The following is a 20,715-nucleotide window of genomic DNA, read 5'->3' as shown; positions in this document are numbered from 1 at the left end:
TCGAGTTCCCTCCTGGGGCTCCCTGGGCAGGTGGGCGGCCTCTAGCCTTGGGAAACGTGGTGCACGCAGATGCCAACACACGTGGACCTCGCTTCAGAAGGGGGGACTGTGAAAGGCAGCTGTGAGCTTGGCTTTGGGCCACCTCGGTCCCCAGCCTCACCACCCTCACCCTGGGCCTCTCTGCAGGGGCCTTGCAGGGCCCGGGGAGCTGGTGAAGACTGACTGCCCCGCTGGATGGATGGTGGGTGATGGCCCTGTCCACCCGGGGGGCAACTCCTTGCATGCGCATTCTGGGGGCCAGGCCACAGCCGAGAGAACAAAGGAGAGTGAGCTCTGACAGAAAGGGAGCGGCCAGGAGGACAGGAAGGGGCAGGCTGAGCGGCACAGTGAGGCCTGGGTGCCGTCCACCCGCGTGAGGGTCGTGGTTCCCAGCAGGCTCCTGGCCGTCCTCGCTCTGAGCAGGCACTGCCACCTGGGCTGCAGACACCAGCCACAAAACTGCAACTATTACCGCTTCGGCGTCCTTTGCGCCCCAGATTCGGTACAGGCCTCAGCCAGAGTGGTAAGCTGGCATTCTGCCTTGGGACGCTGACCTGCACCTGCCCATCCCACCGGGCACCCGCCACTGCTCACGCCTCCGCCCTTGCCCATTTATCAAGTGAGCCTATCAGGTCATCTCCGGGATGGGCCCAGAGGTCAGAGCCACCTTCCCAGGGGTGGCCCGGAAGCTTGCTCCGGTGCCGAGTCCACGAGGATGAATAACCCTGCTTCCCAGTGACCTGGGTGGCTCCCACCGAGCCTGAGAATGCTTTCTGTGCACACCCTGCTATCCATGGGGTGCTGTCAACCTCCCTGTGAGCCTGGGGGCCTGGAAGGATGGTAGGCCATCCTGTCTGATCACGGTACCACCTTGAGACAGTCCAACCCTCCTCTCACTCTGGCTCCCCGACTCTGTCAGTCCTCTGGTTACAGAGCAGCCAGGAGGCCCTGCAGATCGGGTCCCGATTCCTTGGTCATCTGCAAGGCAAAGGCCACACCTGGCCGGCAGCAAAGGCAGCCAGCCTGGGGCCTCACTCCCAGAGAGATGCACACGGTTCAGGACAACCTCGAGACCCTTAGAGAGTCCGGAGAGCCGAAACACGCCTTAGTGACTCCGCAGAGAGAAGGAAAGAAGGCCAGCAAGTGACTCTCAGAAGGGCCGAGAGGGCCGCCCACACACCCCAGCACAGAAGGACTTCTCTGGGGAATCCCCAGTGGGGCAGTGGCCAGAACGGGCCCGCGTGTCCCACTGACCCCGCCGCAGGCTGTCACCACTGGGTGCCCTAGCCGGGAGCACTGAGTCACGTCGGAGGGGAATCACACCATGGCCGGGCCCCAGGGATTGGCCTGGCGATACCGCGACGGTGGGGGAGGACGGGCATGCGTCCCAGGCCAGCTGTGCCTTCGGGGGCAGGCCAACTGGAAGGCGTGGAAAATCAGCCATTTCCTCCACCTGAAGGAGCCCCTGAGGACAGCAGCGGCAACTGGCAGACAGCAGTCGGCATCTGCCCTGTGGCTTTGGCCAGGGTTCCACCGGGGAAATGCGAAAAACAAAGTCGTCTCTTTTTTGGGGGGCAGGGGAGGGGGCTAGGGGAGAGAAAAACAATCTTCTCAGACGCTCAAAGCACGAAAACAAGTGGAAAAGGATCAGTCTGGTTTTCCGTAAGTCAAAACAAGAGGATCGTGTTCCCAGGCTCGGCGGGAAATGCCCTCGCTCTCCTCCCCGCCTGGTGCCCGGGCACTGAGGCCAGCCCCTGGTGGTCGGTGGCCCCAGGTTGCTGAGGGCAGGCAGCGAGCGGTGGGCACTGAGTGAGGAGACCTGAGCCCTGGCCCAGCACCGAGCCCCACGCCCTCCTAGCTCATCACGCCTGGGTGAGCGGACACTCACTGCGACACATGGGTGATGGGCACCAGCAGAGTCTCCCCTTCCAGGTCCAGGTCCTCGGCAAAGCTGTTGGTTCTCGTGAAATGGGCCGTGCTCACTTCCAGCAGCGTGGGGCTCTTTTTCACTGTGGGGGAAGATGTGGGACAGCACGTTAGGCTTCCATGGAAGGCTTGATGGCAGAGGGGGCCCAGGGTTGCTCAGAGCTGAGATGCTCACCCCAAGCTGCTACCCTGGCTGTGGGGCGGACCTGTGCCCCTGGAGCCTTCCCACAGACGGGCAAGATATCTACTCGCAGGGCTGGGTGAGGAGTGCAGATGGTGTATGAAGCCTCGGCACAGAGGACTGGCGGGTGGGGGGGGGTCCCCATGGCCCCCACGTGCCTGAGGCCACAGTGGTCAAGGAGCAGTTGAGAGCCGATGACACCTCCTCAGAGTGAGGACTGTGCCTGGGCTGAGCTCAGGTGTCTGGGCCTCTCCCCAGGTTCACACCAGACGTTCAGGTCAAGAACAGAACACAGCTGCCAGGCACAGGTCTGCTAAGACACTGACGCTCATCGCCACGCTGTCACTGTCACGTGGCTGGATGGCTTTCGACGCATCCGTGAAGACCCAGGGTGGTAGGGCTCCTGCTCACAGAGCGTCGCAAGCCGGGGAGGAAGGGGCAGCCGCAGAGCTCCTGGCCCCTTGCGTCCGCCACCCGCACCCTGAGGGAGGCACAGGAACCTCCCCGACGGCTGGTGTTGGCATTCAGACTCCTGGGCGCACCCGCAGTGAGCAGGTGCTAGTGTTCCGGGCTGACTAAGAATAATTACCAGTCCCCTGGTTTTCAATCTGGACCTTTTTTATTCTTCCATTTAAAGTTTTTGTTGTAAAATAACGAATTACTTGTAAACAGGGACACAGCTCAAAGACTCATGAAGGCCTTCCTTCCCCGAGGTCATCAGCGTTAACCACCAACTAGATTCCCAGCTCATCCCTCTGCTCACGAGAGCAGCTGACGCCTGGTGGGACCTGCATTTATACGCACGTGACGGCTCTGTTCCTGTCACTGCAATGGGCCCATCTCATTTTTCTACAGGTAGTTAGACATGGATCTAAGTCCTATTTTAGTAATTGCGTAACAGTCCGTAGCTTAGATCGACCACAATTAACTCAACCATTCCATGTGTGACGGACATTTGGTTCCGTTAGCTTTAAGCCACTACTTTAAGACGATGATGCACCCGTCCATCTTTACGAAAACCTGACATATTGAGGCAGGTGAGAGGGTGCTTCCTTGGTAAGTTTAATAGGTGTGGCTGAATTGTCTTCCCAAGAAGTCGTATCAGTTAGGCTCCAGCAGCAGTGTGTGCGCACATGCCACCTTCTCCACATCCATGTCCGCACCGGCCTTTGCAGCCTTTGCTGGGCCCGTCACATGTAGATGAAGATGGGCCTGGTGCCTTTCCTTCTATGCTGGATGCCCGTTGTGGCTCAGAGGCTATTTGGTTTTCCTCTTGTGGGATTATCTGTTCTTATCCTTTGCTCACTTCCGTTCGTCAATTTGTAGGAATTTTTTTTCTATGCTAGAGATAATTAACCCGTTGCATGTGAGGCACAAGTGTCTTCCCCAGTCTGTCTCTGGTGTTTTTACCTTAATTATGGTTGTTTTGTCACAGAACATTTTTTATGATTTTGAAGTGATACCTATCTTTTGCTTTTTGAAAGAGAAAGGATTCCCCACCCCAAAGTAGTACAACCATCTCCTAAATATAAACGTGTGAGTGTGTGTAAATTTTAATACATTTAGCACTTACACCTCACATTGTAGGAGATCATCAACAATCAGAAAACGAAAATGTAAAGGTATCGTATGCAGTCTTACTGAAAAAACTAAAATGAAACACAAACTATAAATTCTCTTCAAGAAGACACAGGAGAAAGTCTCTGGATTTGATACCAAAAGCTCAGTCTGTGAGCAGAAAAAAATGGAAAAACTGGACTTTATCAAAATTAAAAGCATTTGCTCTGTAAAAGACACTGTGAAGGGAATGAAAAGACAAGTCACAGACTTGGAGAAAATGTTTACATGTCACGTGTCTGGTCAAGGACTTTGATCCAGAATATGTGAGGGACTGTGGCAACTTGACAAGAAAGCTAACAGCCCCGTTTTAAAAATGGATCACTAATGAGCTCATGAAAAGATGCTCGTTCAACCAATACCAGTAGTTGTTAGGGAAATGCCAATTAAGTCCACAGTGAGCTACCGCTCTACCCACGTGAGAGTGACTAACACTTCTAAATGGCATCAGTTTCGGATATTTGGCAAAGAATAAGGTTAGAGCCTTACTTTTCACTTTACATTAAGAAGAGAAAAAAGAAAGCGCAGCCTGACAATACCACGTGCTCATGAAGATGCAGAGCAACTAGAACATTTACATGTTGCTGGTGAGAATGCAAAACGGTGCAGCCATGTTGGAAGAGGGTTTGGTGGTTCCTCATAAAGTTCAACATACATTTATCTTGTGACGCGTTGGTCCCTGTCCCAGTTATTTACCCAAGTGAACTGAAGATTTACATTCAGAAAAACCTGTGCCTAAGTGTGTATCGCAATCTTGCTTACAGCTGCCCCAACCAGGAAACAACTAAGATGCGCTTCAGTAGGTGAACGGATAAACTGTGGTACATCCATACAATGGAATTCCGTCCAGCCCTCAAAGACGGGAACTAACGGTTCACGCGTGCAACGACACAGCTGAGTCGCAAATGCATCGTGCTAAGCAGTGAAAGAAGCCAGATGCAAAAGGCTACATATTACATGATTCCATTTATAGGACATTCTGGAAAAGGCAAAACTACAGGGACATAAAACAGATCAATGGCTGCTAGCGTTTAGAGGAGGGGGAGCACTTGACTTCAAAAGAGTTGCACAATGGAATTTTTCGGGCTATGGAACTTCTCTGTATGATGTGGTGGTGGTAGGTACACGACTCCAGGCATTTGTCAAAACCCATAGAACTGTACATCTCCGAGAGTAAATTTTACTATACGCAACCCCCCGCTCCCCGCCAAATAAGCCTGTTGGAGGATCCAGGATGGAAAGCATACTGTCACGAGTGAATTCTGTATTACGAATGCGTAACCTAGCACTAAAAGGAGAGGGGAAGAAGGAGCTGGCCCGTGAAGTCTTGGGAAACAATCTTGGGATTGGATATGTTTAAAGTAAAAAAAACCCAAAACTGTCATAAACACAGTATTCTAGTTGGTAAGTTTGTTTCTCATAGGGGTACTACAGGTACACTTGAGTTAAATAAGTAAATAATTACAGATACTGGGAGCCAGGATTCTCAATGTCAGAAAAAAAGTAACAAACGGAGTTAGGGGGTGGTGAACGAACCCTGTGGTCAGAAATATCAGTATGAACTTACATTTAGTTTAAAATAGACACAAATAAATACGGATGTACGTGCACACTTGGGTCATTCACATACATACATTTCCTAGCTCTGTCCGCTGAGAGGCCCTAGAAGCAGTGACTAACTGTGGAGCAATGAGCACCTAGTGCCCAGATCCTGGTTTCTAAATCCCATTCTCCAGTAAAAGGAACCAGGGCTCTCTGATAGGATGGTGATTCTAGGGCTAGGGCAGTGGAAATATAAGATAAGCCTGAAGTATTGTCTAGTGTTAGAAAGGAAAGAAATGCTCAAAAATAAATGAGAAGGATGAGGGCATATCAAATGGACACAGGAACTAACCCAAAAGAACTCTCAATCCAGTGACCAAAGCTAGAACAATTTGAGCAACAAAATAAATAATATTAACAATATTATACAGAATCCTATCAAACATTTAGAGAAGAGCTAACACCCATCCTTCTCAAACTCTTCCAAAATATAGCAGAGGGAGGAACACTCCCAAACTCATTCTACTCATTCTCATTCTATGAGGCCACCATCACCCTGATACCAAAACCAGACAAAGGTGTCACAAAAAAAACTACAGGCCAATATCACTGGTGAACATAGATGCAAAAATCCTCAACAAAATACTAGCAAACAGAATCCAACAGCACATTAAAAGGACCATACACCATGATCAAGCAGGGTTTATCCCAGGAATGCAAGGATTCTTCAATATATGCAAATCAATCAATGTGATAGACCATATTAACAAATTGAAGGAGAAAAACCATATGATCGTCTCAACAGATGAAAAAGCTTTCGACAAAAGTCAACACCCATTTATGGCAAAAAACCCTCCAGAAAGTAGGCACAGAGGGAACTTTCCTCAACATAAAAAAGGCCATATATGACAATCCCACAGCCAACATCATTCTCAGTGGTGAAAAACTGAAACCATTTCCTCTAAGATCAGGAACAAGACAAGGTTGCCCACTCTCACCACTATTATTCAACATAGTTTTGGAAGTTTTAGCCACAGTAATCAGAGAAGAAACAGAAATAAAAGGAATCCAAGTCGGAAAAGAAGTAAAATTGTCACTGTTTGCAGATGACATGATACTATACATAGAGAATCCTAAAGATGCCACCAGAAAACTACTAGACCTAGTCAATGAATCTGGTCAAGTAGCAGGATACAAAATTAATGCACAGAAATCTCTTGCATTCCTATACACTAATGACGGAGAATCTGAAAGAGAAATTAAGGAAACACTCCCATTTGCCACTGCAACAAAAAGAATAAAATACCTAGGAATAAACCTACCAAGGAGACAAAAGACCTATATGCAGAAAACTATAAGCCGATGAAAGAAATTAAGGATGGTACAAACAGATGGAGAGCTATACCATGTTCTTGGATTGGAAGACTCAACATTGTGAAAATGACTATACTACCCAAAGCAATCTACAGATTCAATGCAATCCCTATCAAACTACCAATGGCATTTTCCACAGAACTAGAACAAAAAATTTCACCATTTGTATGGAAACACAAAATACCCCAAATAGCCAAAGCAATCTTGAGAAAGGAAAACAGAGCTGGAGGAATCAGGCGCCCTGACTTCAGACTATACTACAAAGCTACAGTAATCAAGACAGTATGGTACTGGCACAAAAACAGAAATACAGATCAATGGAACAGGATAGAAAGCCCAGAGATAAACCCACGCACCTACGGTCACCTTGTTTTTGATAAAGGAGGCAAGAATGTACAATGGAGAAAAGACAGCCTCTTCAGTAAGTGGTGCTGGGAAAACTGGACAGCTACATGTAAAAGAATGAAATTAGAACACTCCCTAACACCATACACAAAAGTAAACTGAAAATGGATTAAAGACCCAGATGTAAGGCCAGACACTATAAAATTCTTAGAGGAAAACATAGGAAGAACACTCTATGACATAAATCACAGGAAGATCCTTTTTGACCCACCTCTTGGAGAAATGGAAATAAAAACAAAAATAAGTGGGACCTAATGAAACTTAAAAGCTTTTGCACAGCAAAGGAAACCACAAACAAGACGAAAAGACAACCCTCAGAATGGGAGAAAATATTTGCAAACAAAGCAACTGACAAAGAATTAATCTCCAAAATATACAAGCAGCTCATGCAGCTCAATAACAAAAAAACAAACAACCCAATCCAAAATGGGCAGAAGACCTAAATAGACATTTCCCCAAAGAAGATATACAGATTGCCAACAAACACATGAAAGGATGCTCAACATCACTAATCATTAGAGAAATGCAAATGAAAACTACAATGAGGTATCACCTCACACCAGTCAGAATGGCCACCATCAAAAAATCTACAAACGGTAAGTGCTGGAGAGGGTGTGGAGAAAAGGGAACCCTCTTGCACTGTTGGTGGGAATGTAAATTGATACAGCCACTATGGAGAACAGTATGGAGGTTCCTTAAAAAACTAAAAACAGAACCACCATATGACCCCGCAATCCCACTCCTGGGCATATACCCTGAGAAAACCACAATTCAAAAAGAGTCATGTACCACAATGTTCATTGCAGCTCTATTTGTAATAGCCAGGGCATGGAAGCAATGTAAGTGTCCATCGACAGATGAATGGATAAAGAAGATGTGGCACATATATACGATGGAATATTACTCAGCCATAAAAAGAAACGAAATTGAGTTATTTGTAGTGAGGTGGATGGACCTAGAGACTGTCATACAGAGTGAAGTAAGTCAGAAAGAGAATAACAAATACCATATGCTAACACATATATATGGAATCTAAAAAAAAAAAAAGGTTCTGAAGAACCTAGGGGCAGGACAGGAACAAAGACGCAGACATAGAGAATGGACTTGAGGACACGGGGGGGGGGAAGGGTAAGCTGGGACGCAGTGAGAGAGTGGCATGGACATATATACGCTACCAAATGTAAAATAGATAGCTAGTGGGAAGCAGCCGCATAGCACAGGGAGATCAGCTCAGTGCTTTGTGTCCACCTGGAGGGGTGGGATAGGGAGGGTGGGAGGGAGACGCAAGAGGGAGGGGATATGGGGATATATGTGTATGTTTAGCTGATTCACTTTGTTATTACAGCAGAACCTAACACACCACTGTGAAGCTATTATACTCCAAAGAAGATGTTATAAGAAAAAGGCTTCAACAGGAGAAGAAAAAAATTATTATACAAAATAATAGTATTAGATTATAGCTCAAAAAAATAAATATTCCTGAGTCCACACCAATATAAATCAACAGATAACTGGAAGAGAGGGATAAAGCTTCCTTATAGAAGAATTCCAGATAATAAATGCAGAAAGACTGAGGGAAAAAACCACCATTAGAACACCACAGTGATATTTGCTACAGGCGAGATCCAGGGACGAATGCTAAAATTAGTAGGTGAAACTTTAAGGAGAAACTTCAAAGTATCTCCTCTCAAATATTTATTCATTGCTGTGGTGGTTTTAACATATGTTCACCAACGCTTTGATATTGTCTCATGCAGGAGGTAGACCGTAACTCCCCTCCCCTTGGGTGTGGGCAGGACTTGGTGACCCCCTTCTCGTGACTAGACTGGAAAGGGAAAAATACTAAATAAGGCTGGCTGACACCACCTTAACCAAGTGGGTCAAGGTTAACACTACCAGTGACAAACCATGTTGATGTCATGTACCCTGATATGGTGCAATGAGAAAAGCACCTCACTTCTGTGGCATTCTTCCCCCCAAACCCGTAACACCAGTCTAATCCTGAGAAAATAGGGACAAACCCAAACCGAGGGACACTGACGCCTGACTAGTATTCCTCAAAAGTGTCAAGGTCGGGGCTTCCCTGGTGGCGCAGCGGTTGGGAGTCCGCCTGCCGATGCAGGGGACACGGGTTCGTGCCCCGGTCCGGGAAGATCCCACATGCCGTGGAGTGGCTGCGCCCGTGAGCCATGGCCGCTGAGCCTGCACGTCCGGAGCCTGTGCTCTGCAACGGGAGAGGCCACAACAGTGAGAGGCCCGTGTACCGCAAAAAAAAAAAAAAAAAAAAAAAAAAAGTCAAGGTCATGAGGAACAAGGAGGGACCAAGATTTGGCTTCATGGATCAGAGGAGACTAAGCAGACCTGACTAAATGCAATGATGGATCCTGGGACAGAAAAAGGACATTAGTAGTTAAACTGGGAAAATCCAGATAAATTAGCTAAACTGTAGCTTAACTACTAGTGCTGCCGAGTGTTCATTTCTTAGTGTTGCTAACTGTACCATGGTTTTACAAGATGCTAACATTAGGGGAAGCTGGTGAGAGTACAAAAAAAGCTGTACTATTTTTGTCTCTTCTGTAACAAAAAAAAAAAAAAGCCTGTATACAGTAGTACAAAAAATTTTTAGTACATAATTAAGGACATACAAGAACTCTAAGGAGAAATTATAAGACCTTAACAAGCAACATTCAAGAGGACATAAATAATGGAGAAATAGCTTTTGTTCCATTGACTAGAAGACTCAATAGTGAAAAGATTCTCCCCAAATCTTAATAAAAATCCCACGGTTTCTGTGTTGGAACCTTGGCAAGCTGATTCTAAAATTGCTCTGGAAGTGCAAAAAGCCAAGAATCAACAAAATTCTTGAACAGCAACAAGGTAGGAGAACTTGCTCTACCAGACATCGGTACCTCTTAAAAAGTAGCAGTCATTAAGGTGGTGTGGTACTAATGCAGAAAGAGACAAACAGCCCAAGGGGACAGGGTTGACGGTCCAGAAATAGCCCCCACACATCTGGATGCTTGCTGTGTATAAGAGGTGGCCTGCACATAGTGGGAGGAGGAAGTTCAGGGAGAGCTGGCTGTCCACATGGGAAGAAGGCTGACTTGGACCCTTACCTCACACCATACATCAACATTTCATTCTTGGCATTCCAGGCAACTGAAGGCTAATGGAGAGAAGTAAAACTATAAAGACTTTCTGACTGAATCTAAAAGAATATATTCATGACCTCAGGGTTCGGAAGGATTTTCTAAAATGTAAGCAGTAACTGTAAAGGAAAAGACTGATTAATTTAACTACATTAAAACGGAGTCCTGATCATCAAAGAACACATCTAAGAGTAAAAAGGCAACCACAGAAGAAGAGTACCCACAAAATGTAAAGAATTCCTGCAAATCAATAAGACAGATGTTAGCAACTTAATGCAAAAGGGGGCAACAGACAGACGAGCACATCGCAGAAGAGGACTCCCAAGTGGCTGACGAACATGTGGAAAGGTGTTGTGCCTGACTAGCAATCAGAGAGATGTAAATAGACTCAGGGAGCTCGCAGCCCATGGGGGCGAGGGCCGACTTCCAGCAGGAAACCGCACAGACATTACTTAGTCACACCCTGGAGAAGGGCTCCGAGGGAAGGGCTGTTTGCCCGTGACATTCTCGGAGAGCACAGGAAAGTGACGGGTAAGTCTTGAAGAATGCGTGTGCATTCAAAGGCTCTCAGGTCTGGGACCTGGCGGGAACGTTTACAGCCCCCATTTTAGAGACTCGGGGCTGAGATTCAAGTACCCTGGGTTATATTATTCAGTCGTCAAGTGACAGAGCTAGAACTTCATCCAGGACTCGAATGTTCTTTCAAAAAAAAAGGAAAGGAAAAACGAGCACAAATACATATTTCTACGTCTGCATCACTTGTATACAGAAGGAAGGAACAGCAGAGCAGTGGCTGGAAAGTGGGACTGCTTTCCAAACATCCGAGATGACAGGGGTGAGCCACCTGACCCCTGACAAAGGCCCAGCCCTGGGGTTTTAGGAAATTAAAGTGTGCACATCAGTTGGCTGCTGGGAGCGGGTGGGGCCTGCACCTGCCAGAGAAGAATGTGTGATGTTTGGTTTCGTCCTGAGAACAGCACAGACGGTCCCCGCAGCGAGGGGCAAAGGCAGGGGCTCCACAGGTTGGCTTCTCCAAGTCAACAGGAACGGCACTGCTCTGCCCAGCTTCTGTGTCAGAGACTGTGGGCTATATGCCTCCCCCACCGCAGGCAGGCAGCAGTCAAGTCTGCAGACCCTCCCCGTTACCTGGCTGCAGTCACAGCCTGGTCAGGCCCCTCCCTGCAAGAAGGTACAGGGGGTGTGGCAGGGGCTGGGGGTGTAGATGTGAATCCTTGGCAGACACAGTGGCACGCTGCCCCTTCAGGCAAAGCTCTGTGCTAAGTGCTGTGTCCCAAGAGACCTGGCTTGTCATCCCCAACTTCAAGGAGACTGAGATGGGCATTTTACAAAGATGCGCAAAAACCCACGGCCCTGGCCTCGCAAGTGCAGAGCGGGCCGAGCCCGTGGTGGACTCATCGGGGCCACTCATCTGGACACCAGGCCCCGAGGAGGGCACCGGAGCTACGCTAGGTGAGCCATCTGGGGTGCCAGGCCTCGGGAAACAGAGCACTGCGTCCTGGCGACAACGAAGCCACACTTTCCTAAGACAATCCCAGTTGTCAATGCTTTAATTGCTTGGCTGCCTTTGCCTTGTCAAGGCCAGAATCTGGGCCTAAGTTTTCAGGGCAGAACGAAACAATTTTGTTTTCTAGGAAAATGGGAGGTCTGGGATGGCGAACGCGGCCTCTGGCGTGGCGACTACCACAGCTGGAGACGTCGGCTGCCAAGGCTCACCCTCTCTCCAGAGAACAGGAACCAAACAGCGCAGCGTTTTTCCTTCCAGCCAGTGGCCCTGCTTAACAGGGTGATTTGAAAATATGGGCACAGAAAAAAGACTGGAAGGAAACTGATCGAAATATTAACCGTCTGTCTTTAAGTGAAGAGACTGGATGATTTCCATCTCCTTCCCTATTGCGTTCCATCTCGGATGGTACTTTCTCAAGTCAGGAAACGGTGTTTTGTGGAAGTCTCCCACATCTGGGCCTTACCCCGGCCCACGGTCCTGCACGTCTCGTCCTGGAGGGACGTCAGAGTATGTCGGAGCACCCTTCGTCCTTCCACCTGGCCTGGAACCGCCCGCGTGCCTGAACAGAGCCCTCTCCGACCATGAACGTCCCCAAAACCTGCTCCCAGGAGCACCTGGCCTCACTTCTTTCGACTCTCCGTCGAGCCCCTGCCCCCTGCCCATTCCAGCAAGTCCAGCTTATCCCCAACACTGGGACACACTTGGCTTCCACGAGATGCATGAAGGGCATTCCCATTTCCCCATCTGCTGCTTCAGTCATGACCTCATTTCATTGTCACAGCAGCTCTGTGGGATGGCAGCTTTGATTCCCATTTCTAGACAAGCAAACAGGTTAAAAAGGCTAAAAACTCATGCTCTGGGTCACACAGACTAGGCCGGGACTTCAGCACCAAGTCAAACTCGCTGTAAGGCCCCAGCCCCTCCCCACTGCCCTCTGCCCCCAGGAGAGCCCCCTCTGGTGTCCGGGTCTTCACCTAGCCCTCCCGCTGGTGACTGATGAAAATCCTGCCTGATCTCCCAGGTGTAACCCTGGGAGAGCTTCACAAAGCTTCCCAAGGCTCTAGAGACCGTCCCCTCCTCTGGCTGGGTGCAGGGCTATGTGTGCCCAGACCGCAGGTCCGTGCATGTTCCCTGGCACGGGGACCTCGCCTTCCACCTCCCCCGTATCCCTCCGGGGCCTGGCACAGGCGTGTTCCCCAAGCCAGCTCTCTCCACAGGGATGAACAGAAGCTGCCCCTGTCCTTCCCAAGTCAAAGCCCCTTCCCACCCACCCGCCTCGCCCCCACCCCCCAAATCCACCCCCTCTTGGCGGATTTGCCAAAGCCCTGCAGATCCTGCACTGTGAACGAGAACCCCCTCCCCAGGGCATCCGGACAGCTGCAGCCAGACCCTGCGTGACATTGCTGAGCCTCGGCCCCAGGCCTGTACCAGCTGCCCATGCCCGGCTCACAGACCACGAGCCAGCACTGCCGCGTCGCCACCTGTGTCTCCACTCAGAGGCGAGAAGCAAGGGGCACGGACAGAAAGTGTAAAAGCCATTCCCACGACAGCTGCCAGGAACGGGGCGAAGAGGGGAGTGAAAACGCACATGCACAGCCGGCACCGGTTCCGCTCAGGGAAATACCTTGCTCGAGTGGACACCTGTTGTTTGTGCCTCTCCAGCAGCGAGGCCTGGCCTCTGGGAACAGCTTCTCGAGTCTTCCTTGGGGGGCTGCTCTTTCCCTCCTCCCAAGGCTGCAGGATTCGGGTACTTGCTGGCCATCCCCAGAGAGGGCCTGCGGCCTGCAGAGGCACAAAGGCAGGCCTGAGGGCGGCTGACTGCCCTGCTGGGACCCATGAGAGCCTGGCCGCAGACGCCGGCACATACGATGGGGAAAGAGGTGGCCTCTCTCTGCTGGGTTTGCTAAGCTGGTGGCCATCTTGCCCCCTTCAGAACGTGGCTGCCTGCGGACACAGCCGTCCCAGGGGGCAATGGGGAGAGGGAGGGGGAGAGAGAGGGAACAAGGCGGGTGGGCGGAGAGCACAAAAGGGGGAGAGTGAGAGCAGCAAACGGGATCATCGCAGCCCCGGGGTCCAGCTGTGTCTGAAACAGCTGGGTCCAGTCCTGTGAGCCAAAAAATGTCCCTTTTGTGCTTCAGCTCGATTGAGTTGGGGTTCCATCATTTGTTACCAAGAGAATCTTCGAGAATGCGTGTGACAAACTTGGGGGTGCGGCGTGAGCCCAAGGGGATGGGTCTGAGGAGTCAGAGTCACACGAGAGCTGAGTTACTCGCACGTCCCACACGGTGCCTTGGGGGGTACAGGACAAAAGCTGGTGGGAGGAAGCTACCTCTGTAACGGCCCAGGGAGCTCTCAGAAAGCGGCTCCCTAAGGCTGGAGGCTGGCTCTCTACTGCTGTGACGCTGCTGTAAGGTTGCCGAAAGCAAACTGTGGAACGTGCTGGGTCTCACGTCCACTCAAGGGCACGCAGCGTGGATTGGACACGAGCACGACGGTGACGTGGGCAGAGTCAAAGGTGACCCCGGGAATCCTGACCCACCCTGGGGAGGACGCCAGGCTTCCTACACTCCCAGGGGTGAGGGCACCGGGGACCCTTGCCCCCAGCGCTGCCCCTCACCACAGGGCTCGCAGGCCTCGGCACACACAAATCTGAGAGGGAACGGAAATGGTTCTGCGGGACCAAGGGCGGGGTCCAAAGAGCGGGGGCGCTGAGGGAGACAGGCAGCAACTGAGCCAGGACAGGGTCAACCCCGAGTGAGTACAGGAAACGGAAGGGGAGCCACGCAGCCACCCACACGACTCGGTCGACCCTCCGGGGTCTCCATGCTCCAGGAAGTCACCGTCCAGGTTTCCTAAGACACGGTTCCAGGGGACGGTTCCCGGCAGCTAGAGCAGCCCTGGGAAACGTTAATATACAATGGAATCTGGGTTAAGCAGTGTCTTCTCCAAGAGTTGAGCTCACAGGACATTCCCAAGAAACCTCTGGAGAGGTGGGGAGGAAAGTTTCTGGAGGTCTTTGGATGAAGAAAACAAAAAAAAATGGCCTTGATTTTCAAGGCGAAATTACAGAGGAAGAAAAAAATGTTTTTAATCTAATTAAGAGCGATCTTTTCACCTTCGTCACAACACCGCGGAACTGTACCAGTGCTTAACTGCACACAGTAATCGAAGCAGTTAGTGAGGGAGCAGCCTCGGAACCCGCGCGGACGCCCTCGGGACGCGTAACGGGGAAATGAGTTGCAGGCCTCGTCCTCAGTATCCGGCTCCAGGCCCTGGCTACCAAATCCAGACATCTGCTCGGGCCCCACCCCCAGGCCCCGAGGGCGCGGGCTTGAGAAACACAGGTCCCTTCCCAGGCCGCCTCCCAGCCAGGCCAGATCCGATCCGGGGCCGAGAGGCTCCCCATGGCTCCCCAAGCCGGAGCCTGGACACAGTCAGAGCCACCCCAGAGCTGGGGGCGGGGGGAGGCTTAACATCAAAATTATGTTAACGACCGATGTCAAAAATAATCAGCTCAGCCTGGCTCCCCCACCCGGTCCCTGCTGGCTGCAGGAGCACACCGGGAGGCAAGGAGAGGGCAAGGGGCCCTGCGGGGGACTCTCAGCTCTGACACCACCCCCACCGAGTTTGCGCAAACACCACTTCAGGAAGAGGCATGGTGGCCTCTGTCTGGTGTGGCCCCCGAGTCCCCGTTCCAGTGCCGCTGGCCTCCTAGTGGGTCGAACATGAGGAAATTTCCAATAATCAGAAAAAACGTGGAGAAACGAGGACAGCGCCTACTGAGGAAGCAGCCTTTTGCAGACAGCAGAGGGCCACATGGCTGGTGTTAACTGGCTGTGGGAGACCCGAGACCCCAGCTGGGTCAGACAGCTTAGCGAATCTCGGAGACCCCGCCGTATGGCAGGCATCAGGGACACAGAGGTAAAGAACACATGATCCCTGTTCTCGAGGACACACAGGCAGCACGGGGGCCCCACCCGTGTACCCTCAGCGCTCACGTTCCACAAGCACCAAAGGCTTCTCAATGCAATCCCGCCAGATGCTTTGCCGAGCGCTATCTCTGACCTCGGGGGCCTGCTGAGCCACACACAGGGCAGGCCAGAAGTGACGCAGCACGAACCCCCTGAGAGGCGGCTCTCGGCAGTGAGAGATAAACACCCTAAGCTCCTTGAGCAGCTGGCGGAGCAACTCTGAGGAGTGTTCCCTGCAGCTTCCCAGCTGCCCCCCATAGAGCTCGCCCCCAGCGAGCGCCTTGCCACACGGATTCCCAGGGTGGGCTCGAGACCCAGGGAAACTGACCCACGACCGCGCGACGGGAAGCCGCTGGTGCGCTTTCAGCAGGAGAGCAGCAGGGTCTCCTCTAAAGAACTCCCTTGGGCTGCCGTGTGGAGAACGGAGGAGACAAGGCAGGAGCAGAAGCAGGTCGGTGAGGAGGGGAGGGGAACGGCCCGGGCAGAGAAGTGGAAGCAGCTCTGGCCAGGGAGGCGGCTGCAGAGAAGGCAAGGAGCGGGCAAAGCCCAGAAAGTTGGCAAGGGCTGCTGATGGGTTAGACACAGGCGCTAAGAAAAAGGCGTCGTTTTAAAAGGCTTCCAGGCAGTTTAGGGAACAACAGCACGTCGCTCCCCTTCCCTCTGGTTCCGAATCTCCATACTTGTCCGCCCCCGCAAAGCTCAAAACCAACAAGGAGTGCAAATAAAACCACACACGACCCATGCCTTTGGCAGCGCTAGGAAACAGAGCACCGTGGCCTTCGAATTACCTGTGAATGGAGAGATGAACCAAAGTCCAACAGCGCTACAGCCACCTGCCCATCACGGCAAGACTCCAGATGAAAAGTCAGATGAGGCTTAAAATGCCCAGTCCAAACACATTAGGAAAGCGAGTGAGCTCAGCAGAAATAGAGGAGCAGGTGCCTCTGAGGAGCCTTCCCTTCACAGAAACGCTGAGAAATGAAGTAAAATCTGTCAGTCAACCCTGTCAGGACTCTAGAAAGCAGTCAGAAGTTTACGGCACCCAAGTGGACGCCCAGCCGTGAAACAGGCAATTGAAAAGCGACAGGGAAGCTCTGTGGCATTTTTACTTGTCTTTGCAACACCCCGTCCCCCACTCACTAGCAGTCCTGAAGATGGCTGCCCACACGCCCAGTATGGGACCCCGATCCCGGGTTCTGGCGGGAGCAGAGCAGATCTTATGCTCAAACAATGTGTCTGTTTTGTATTGTCTGGAGGCTGCCTGAAGGTGATTGCCCTTGTTTCCTCTACAAGGGAACTCTCAGATGAAAACGGTGGACATTCCTTAAAAACACTGTAAGGGAGTCAAGCCAATCACAGCCACCTGGGGAAAAGATTACAGTTCAGGCGTACAATAGAGCACTGAAAGCCTGGGAGGAAGGGCTGGGGAAAGAGCGTCTGAGAAACCAGGCCATTCTAAGACACCTGTGTAACACTGAAAACTTGAGAAAGTCAGGAGCATGCCCAGGGCAGGATGCATGCTCAGAGAAGTCCTGAGAACACACTAAGCTTTCACTTCTGACTGATCTCTGTGCCCACCTCCAACAGGAAGTGAAGGCGGAGGCAGAGTTGTAAACAGCCTGGCCAAATCTTGAAGGATTGCCCCAGCACGTAGCTAAACTGCAAAGGCTGGGAGAGTTCTTTCACTTTTTTCCTTCCTCTCCCTCTCTCGGACTCCTGGCACTCAAGGAAGTCTCTGTCAAAACAACAGCTGAACACAAGCGGAACAGTGGCTTTAGAAACCACACATGGCAAAGAATACAGATGTCAAAAAAAATAGAAGTCACTAAACAGTTACAGCTCACAGCAAGGGAAAAAAAATCCCGAGGAGGGGAAAGAATCTACTGGCTAGAGTTACTATATATAATATCCAAAATAGCCAGTTTTCAACCAAAAATTATGAAATATGTGAAGAAACAAGAAAGTATGGCTCATTCACAGAAGAAATTAACAGAAACCATCTCTGAGGAAGTACAGACGCTGAACTTACTAGATGAAGAGTTTAAATCAACTTTCTTAAATATGTTCAAAGAACTGAAGGAACTCATAGACAAAGAACTAAAGGAATGATGTATGAATGAATAGAGAATGTCAATAAAGAGAGAAATTATAAAAAGGATTTAAATTCTGGAAAAGTATAACAATTGATGTGAAACACTCACTAGAGGGTTTCATTAGCATATTTGAGCTGAAGAAAAATCAGGGAACTTGAAGACAGGTCAATCTGTATTATCCAGTCTGAGGAGCGGAAGGAAAAATGAACAGACCCTCTGGGACCTCTGGCATATCATCAAGCATGACAACACATCCATAATGGGAATCCCGGAAGGAGAGGTGAGGCAGGAAGGGGAAGGAAGAATATTTGAAGAAATCATAGCTGACTTCTCAAATTCGATGGAAGACATGAATCTAAACCTCCAAGAAGCTCAGTGAATTCCAAGAAACAAATCATAATCTAACTGTTGAAAGAGAACGACAGAACTGTGACAGGAGTGAGAGAAGTGCGTCATCACACACAGGGGCAGTCAGTAAAATTAACAGCAGATTTCTCACTAGAAAGCATGGAGGCCAGAAGGGAATGGGATAAAATTTTTAAAGTGTTTAAAGAGAAAGACAAATATCAAAAACTGAGTTAAGAATTTTTTTTCTTGATGTGGACCATTTTTAAAGTCTTTACTGAATTTGTTACAATACAGCTTCTGTTTCGGTTTTATGGCCACGAGGCACGTGGGATCTTAGCTCCCCGACCAGGGATCGAACCCACACCCCCCTGCACTGGAAGGCGAAGTCTTAACCACTGGACCGCCAGGGAAGTCCCGAGTTAAGAATTTTATATCTAGCAAAATTATTTCAACAGTGAAGGAGAAATTAATATGTTCTGAGATAAACAAATGCTAAGGGAGTTCCTTGCTAGCCGACTTGCCCTACAAAAAGTGGTAAAGAGAGTCCTTTAGGCTGAAATGAAAGGACACTAGAAAGTAACTCAAACCCATACAAAGAAGTAAAGAATTCCAGAAAAGGTAACCACATAGGTAAACACAGAAGCCAGAACAGACAAAACCCAAAGTTAGTAGAAGGAAAGAAATCATAAAGATCAGAGCAGAAATAAATAAAATAGAGGTGAAGAAAACGATATAAATGATCAATGAAGCTGGTTCTTTGAAAAGATAAACAAAATTGATAAACCTTTATCCAGACTCATCAAGACAAAAACAGAGAGAGCTCAAATCAATATACTTAGAAATGAAAAAGGAGAAGTTACACAGACACCACAGAAATACAAAGTATTATAAGAGACTACTACAAGCAACTCTATGCCAATAAAATGGACAACCTGGAAGAAATGGAAAAACTCTTAGAAAAGAACAATCTCTGGGGCTTCCCTGGTGGCACAGTGGTTAAGAATCCGCCTGCCAATGCAGGGGACACGGTTTCGAGCCCTGGTCCAGGAAGATCCCACATGCCGTGGAGCAACTAAGCCCATGCGCCACAACTACTGAAGCCCGAGTGCCTAGAGCCCGTGCTCCACTACAAGAGCAGCCACCGCAATGAGAAGCCTGTGCACCACAACAAAGAGTAGCCTCCCACTCGCCACAGCTAGAGAAAGCCTGCACGCAGCAATGAGGACCCAATGCAGCCAGAAATAAATAAATAAATTTATCTTTTTTTTTTAAAAAAGAACAATCTCTGAAGAATGAACCAGGAAGAAATAGAAAATATGAACAGACTAATCACAAGTACCAAAATTGAAACTGTGATTTTAAAAATCCCAACAAACAAAAGTCCAGGACCAAACGGTTTCACATGCGAATTCTATCAAACATTTAGAGAAGAGTTAACACCTATCCTTCTGAAATTATTCCAAGAAATTACAGAGGAAGGAACACTCCCAAACTCATTCTACAAGGCCACCATCACCCTGGTACCAAAGCCAACAAAGATAGCACACAAAAAAAGAAAATTACAGACCAATATCACTGATGAACATAGTATTGAACAGTATTATCATATCCTTAGTTTATAATTCCTCTTTATTTCCTACATGACTTAAAAGACAAATACATAAAACAATATCTATACATCTATGTTATTGGGAATACAATGTATAAAGGTATAATTTCTGACAATAACAACATGAGGGGGATGGAACTGTATAGGAGTTGACTTTTTGTACTGAGGAAGAAAGTCAGTTCATCAAGATGTAACAATTATAAACATGTACACATCAAACAACAGAGCCGCCAAGTACATGAAACAAACATTGACAGAACTGGAGGGAGAAAGAGACAGTTCTACAATGATAGCTGGAGACGTCAATACCTAACACTCAATAATAGATAGAACAACCAGACAGAAGATCAGTAAAGAAATAGAAGACTTGAACAACACTATGAACCAAGGAGACCTAACAAACTTTTGTAGAACACTCCACCCAGTGACAGCAGAATACATTCTTCTCAAGTGCACATGGAATATTCTCCAGAACAGATCACATGTTAGGCTTCAAAGCAGTCTCAGTAAAATTTTAAAAATTAAAATCATACCAAGTATCTCCTCTAACCAAAATGGAGTGAGGCTAGAAATCAATAATAGAAGGAAAACTAGAAAATTAACAAATATGTGAAAATTAAACAACACACCCGTTAAAAACTAATGAGTCAAAGAAGACATCACAAGGGAAATTAGAAAATATTTTGAGATAAACAAAAATGAAAACACAACATACCAAAGCCTATGGGATGCAATGAAAGCAGTGCTCAAGGAGAAAAATATAGCTATGAATTCCTACATACAGAAAGAAGAAAGAATTTCAATAACCTAACTTTACAGCCTAAGGAACTCTAAAAAGAAAAGTAAACTAAAGCCAAAGTTAGCAGAAAGAAGAAAATAATAAATGTGAGCGTGGAGAAATGAAAGAAAAACAAGAGTCAACTAAACAAAAAGTTG

The 20,715-nt window shown here is 48.9% G+C and overlaps 1 protein-coding gene across 1 annotated transcript in view; it reads right to left on the bottom strand.

Moving 5' to 3' along the window:
* Positions 1–20,715, bottom strand: part of KCNQ1 (potassium voltage-gated channel subfamily Q member 1) — a 356,598-nt gene that overhangs the window by 189,986 nt on the left and 145,897 nt on the right. The window contains exon 11 of the mRNA XM_060158207.1: positions 1,928–2,048. Within this exon, the coding sequence (XP_060014190.1) occupies positions 1,928–2,048 (121 nt within the window). The remainder of the gene's footprint in view (positions 1–1,927; positions 2,049–20,715) is intronic.

The sequence above is a fragment of the Lagenorhynchus albirostris genome, chromosome 9 (assembly GCF_949774975.1).
Source record: "Lagenorhynchus albirostris chromosome 9, mLagAlb1.1, whole genome shotgun sequence".
Classification (NCBI taxonomy): Eukaryota; Metazoa; Chordata; class Mammalia; order Artiodactyla; family Delphinidae; genus Lagenorhynchus; species Lagenorhynchus albirostris.
The sequence above is the reverse complement of the archived record's forward strand: the minus strand, read 5'-3'. Positions and strand labels throughout refer to the sequence as shown.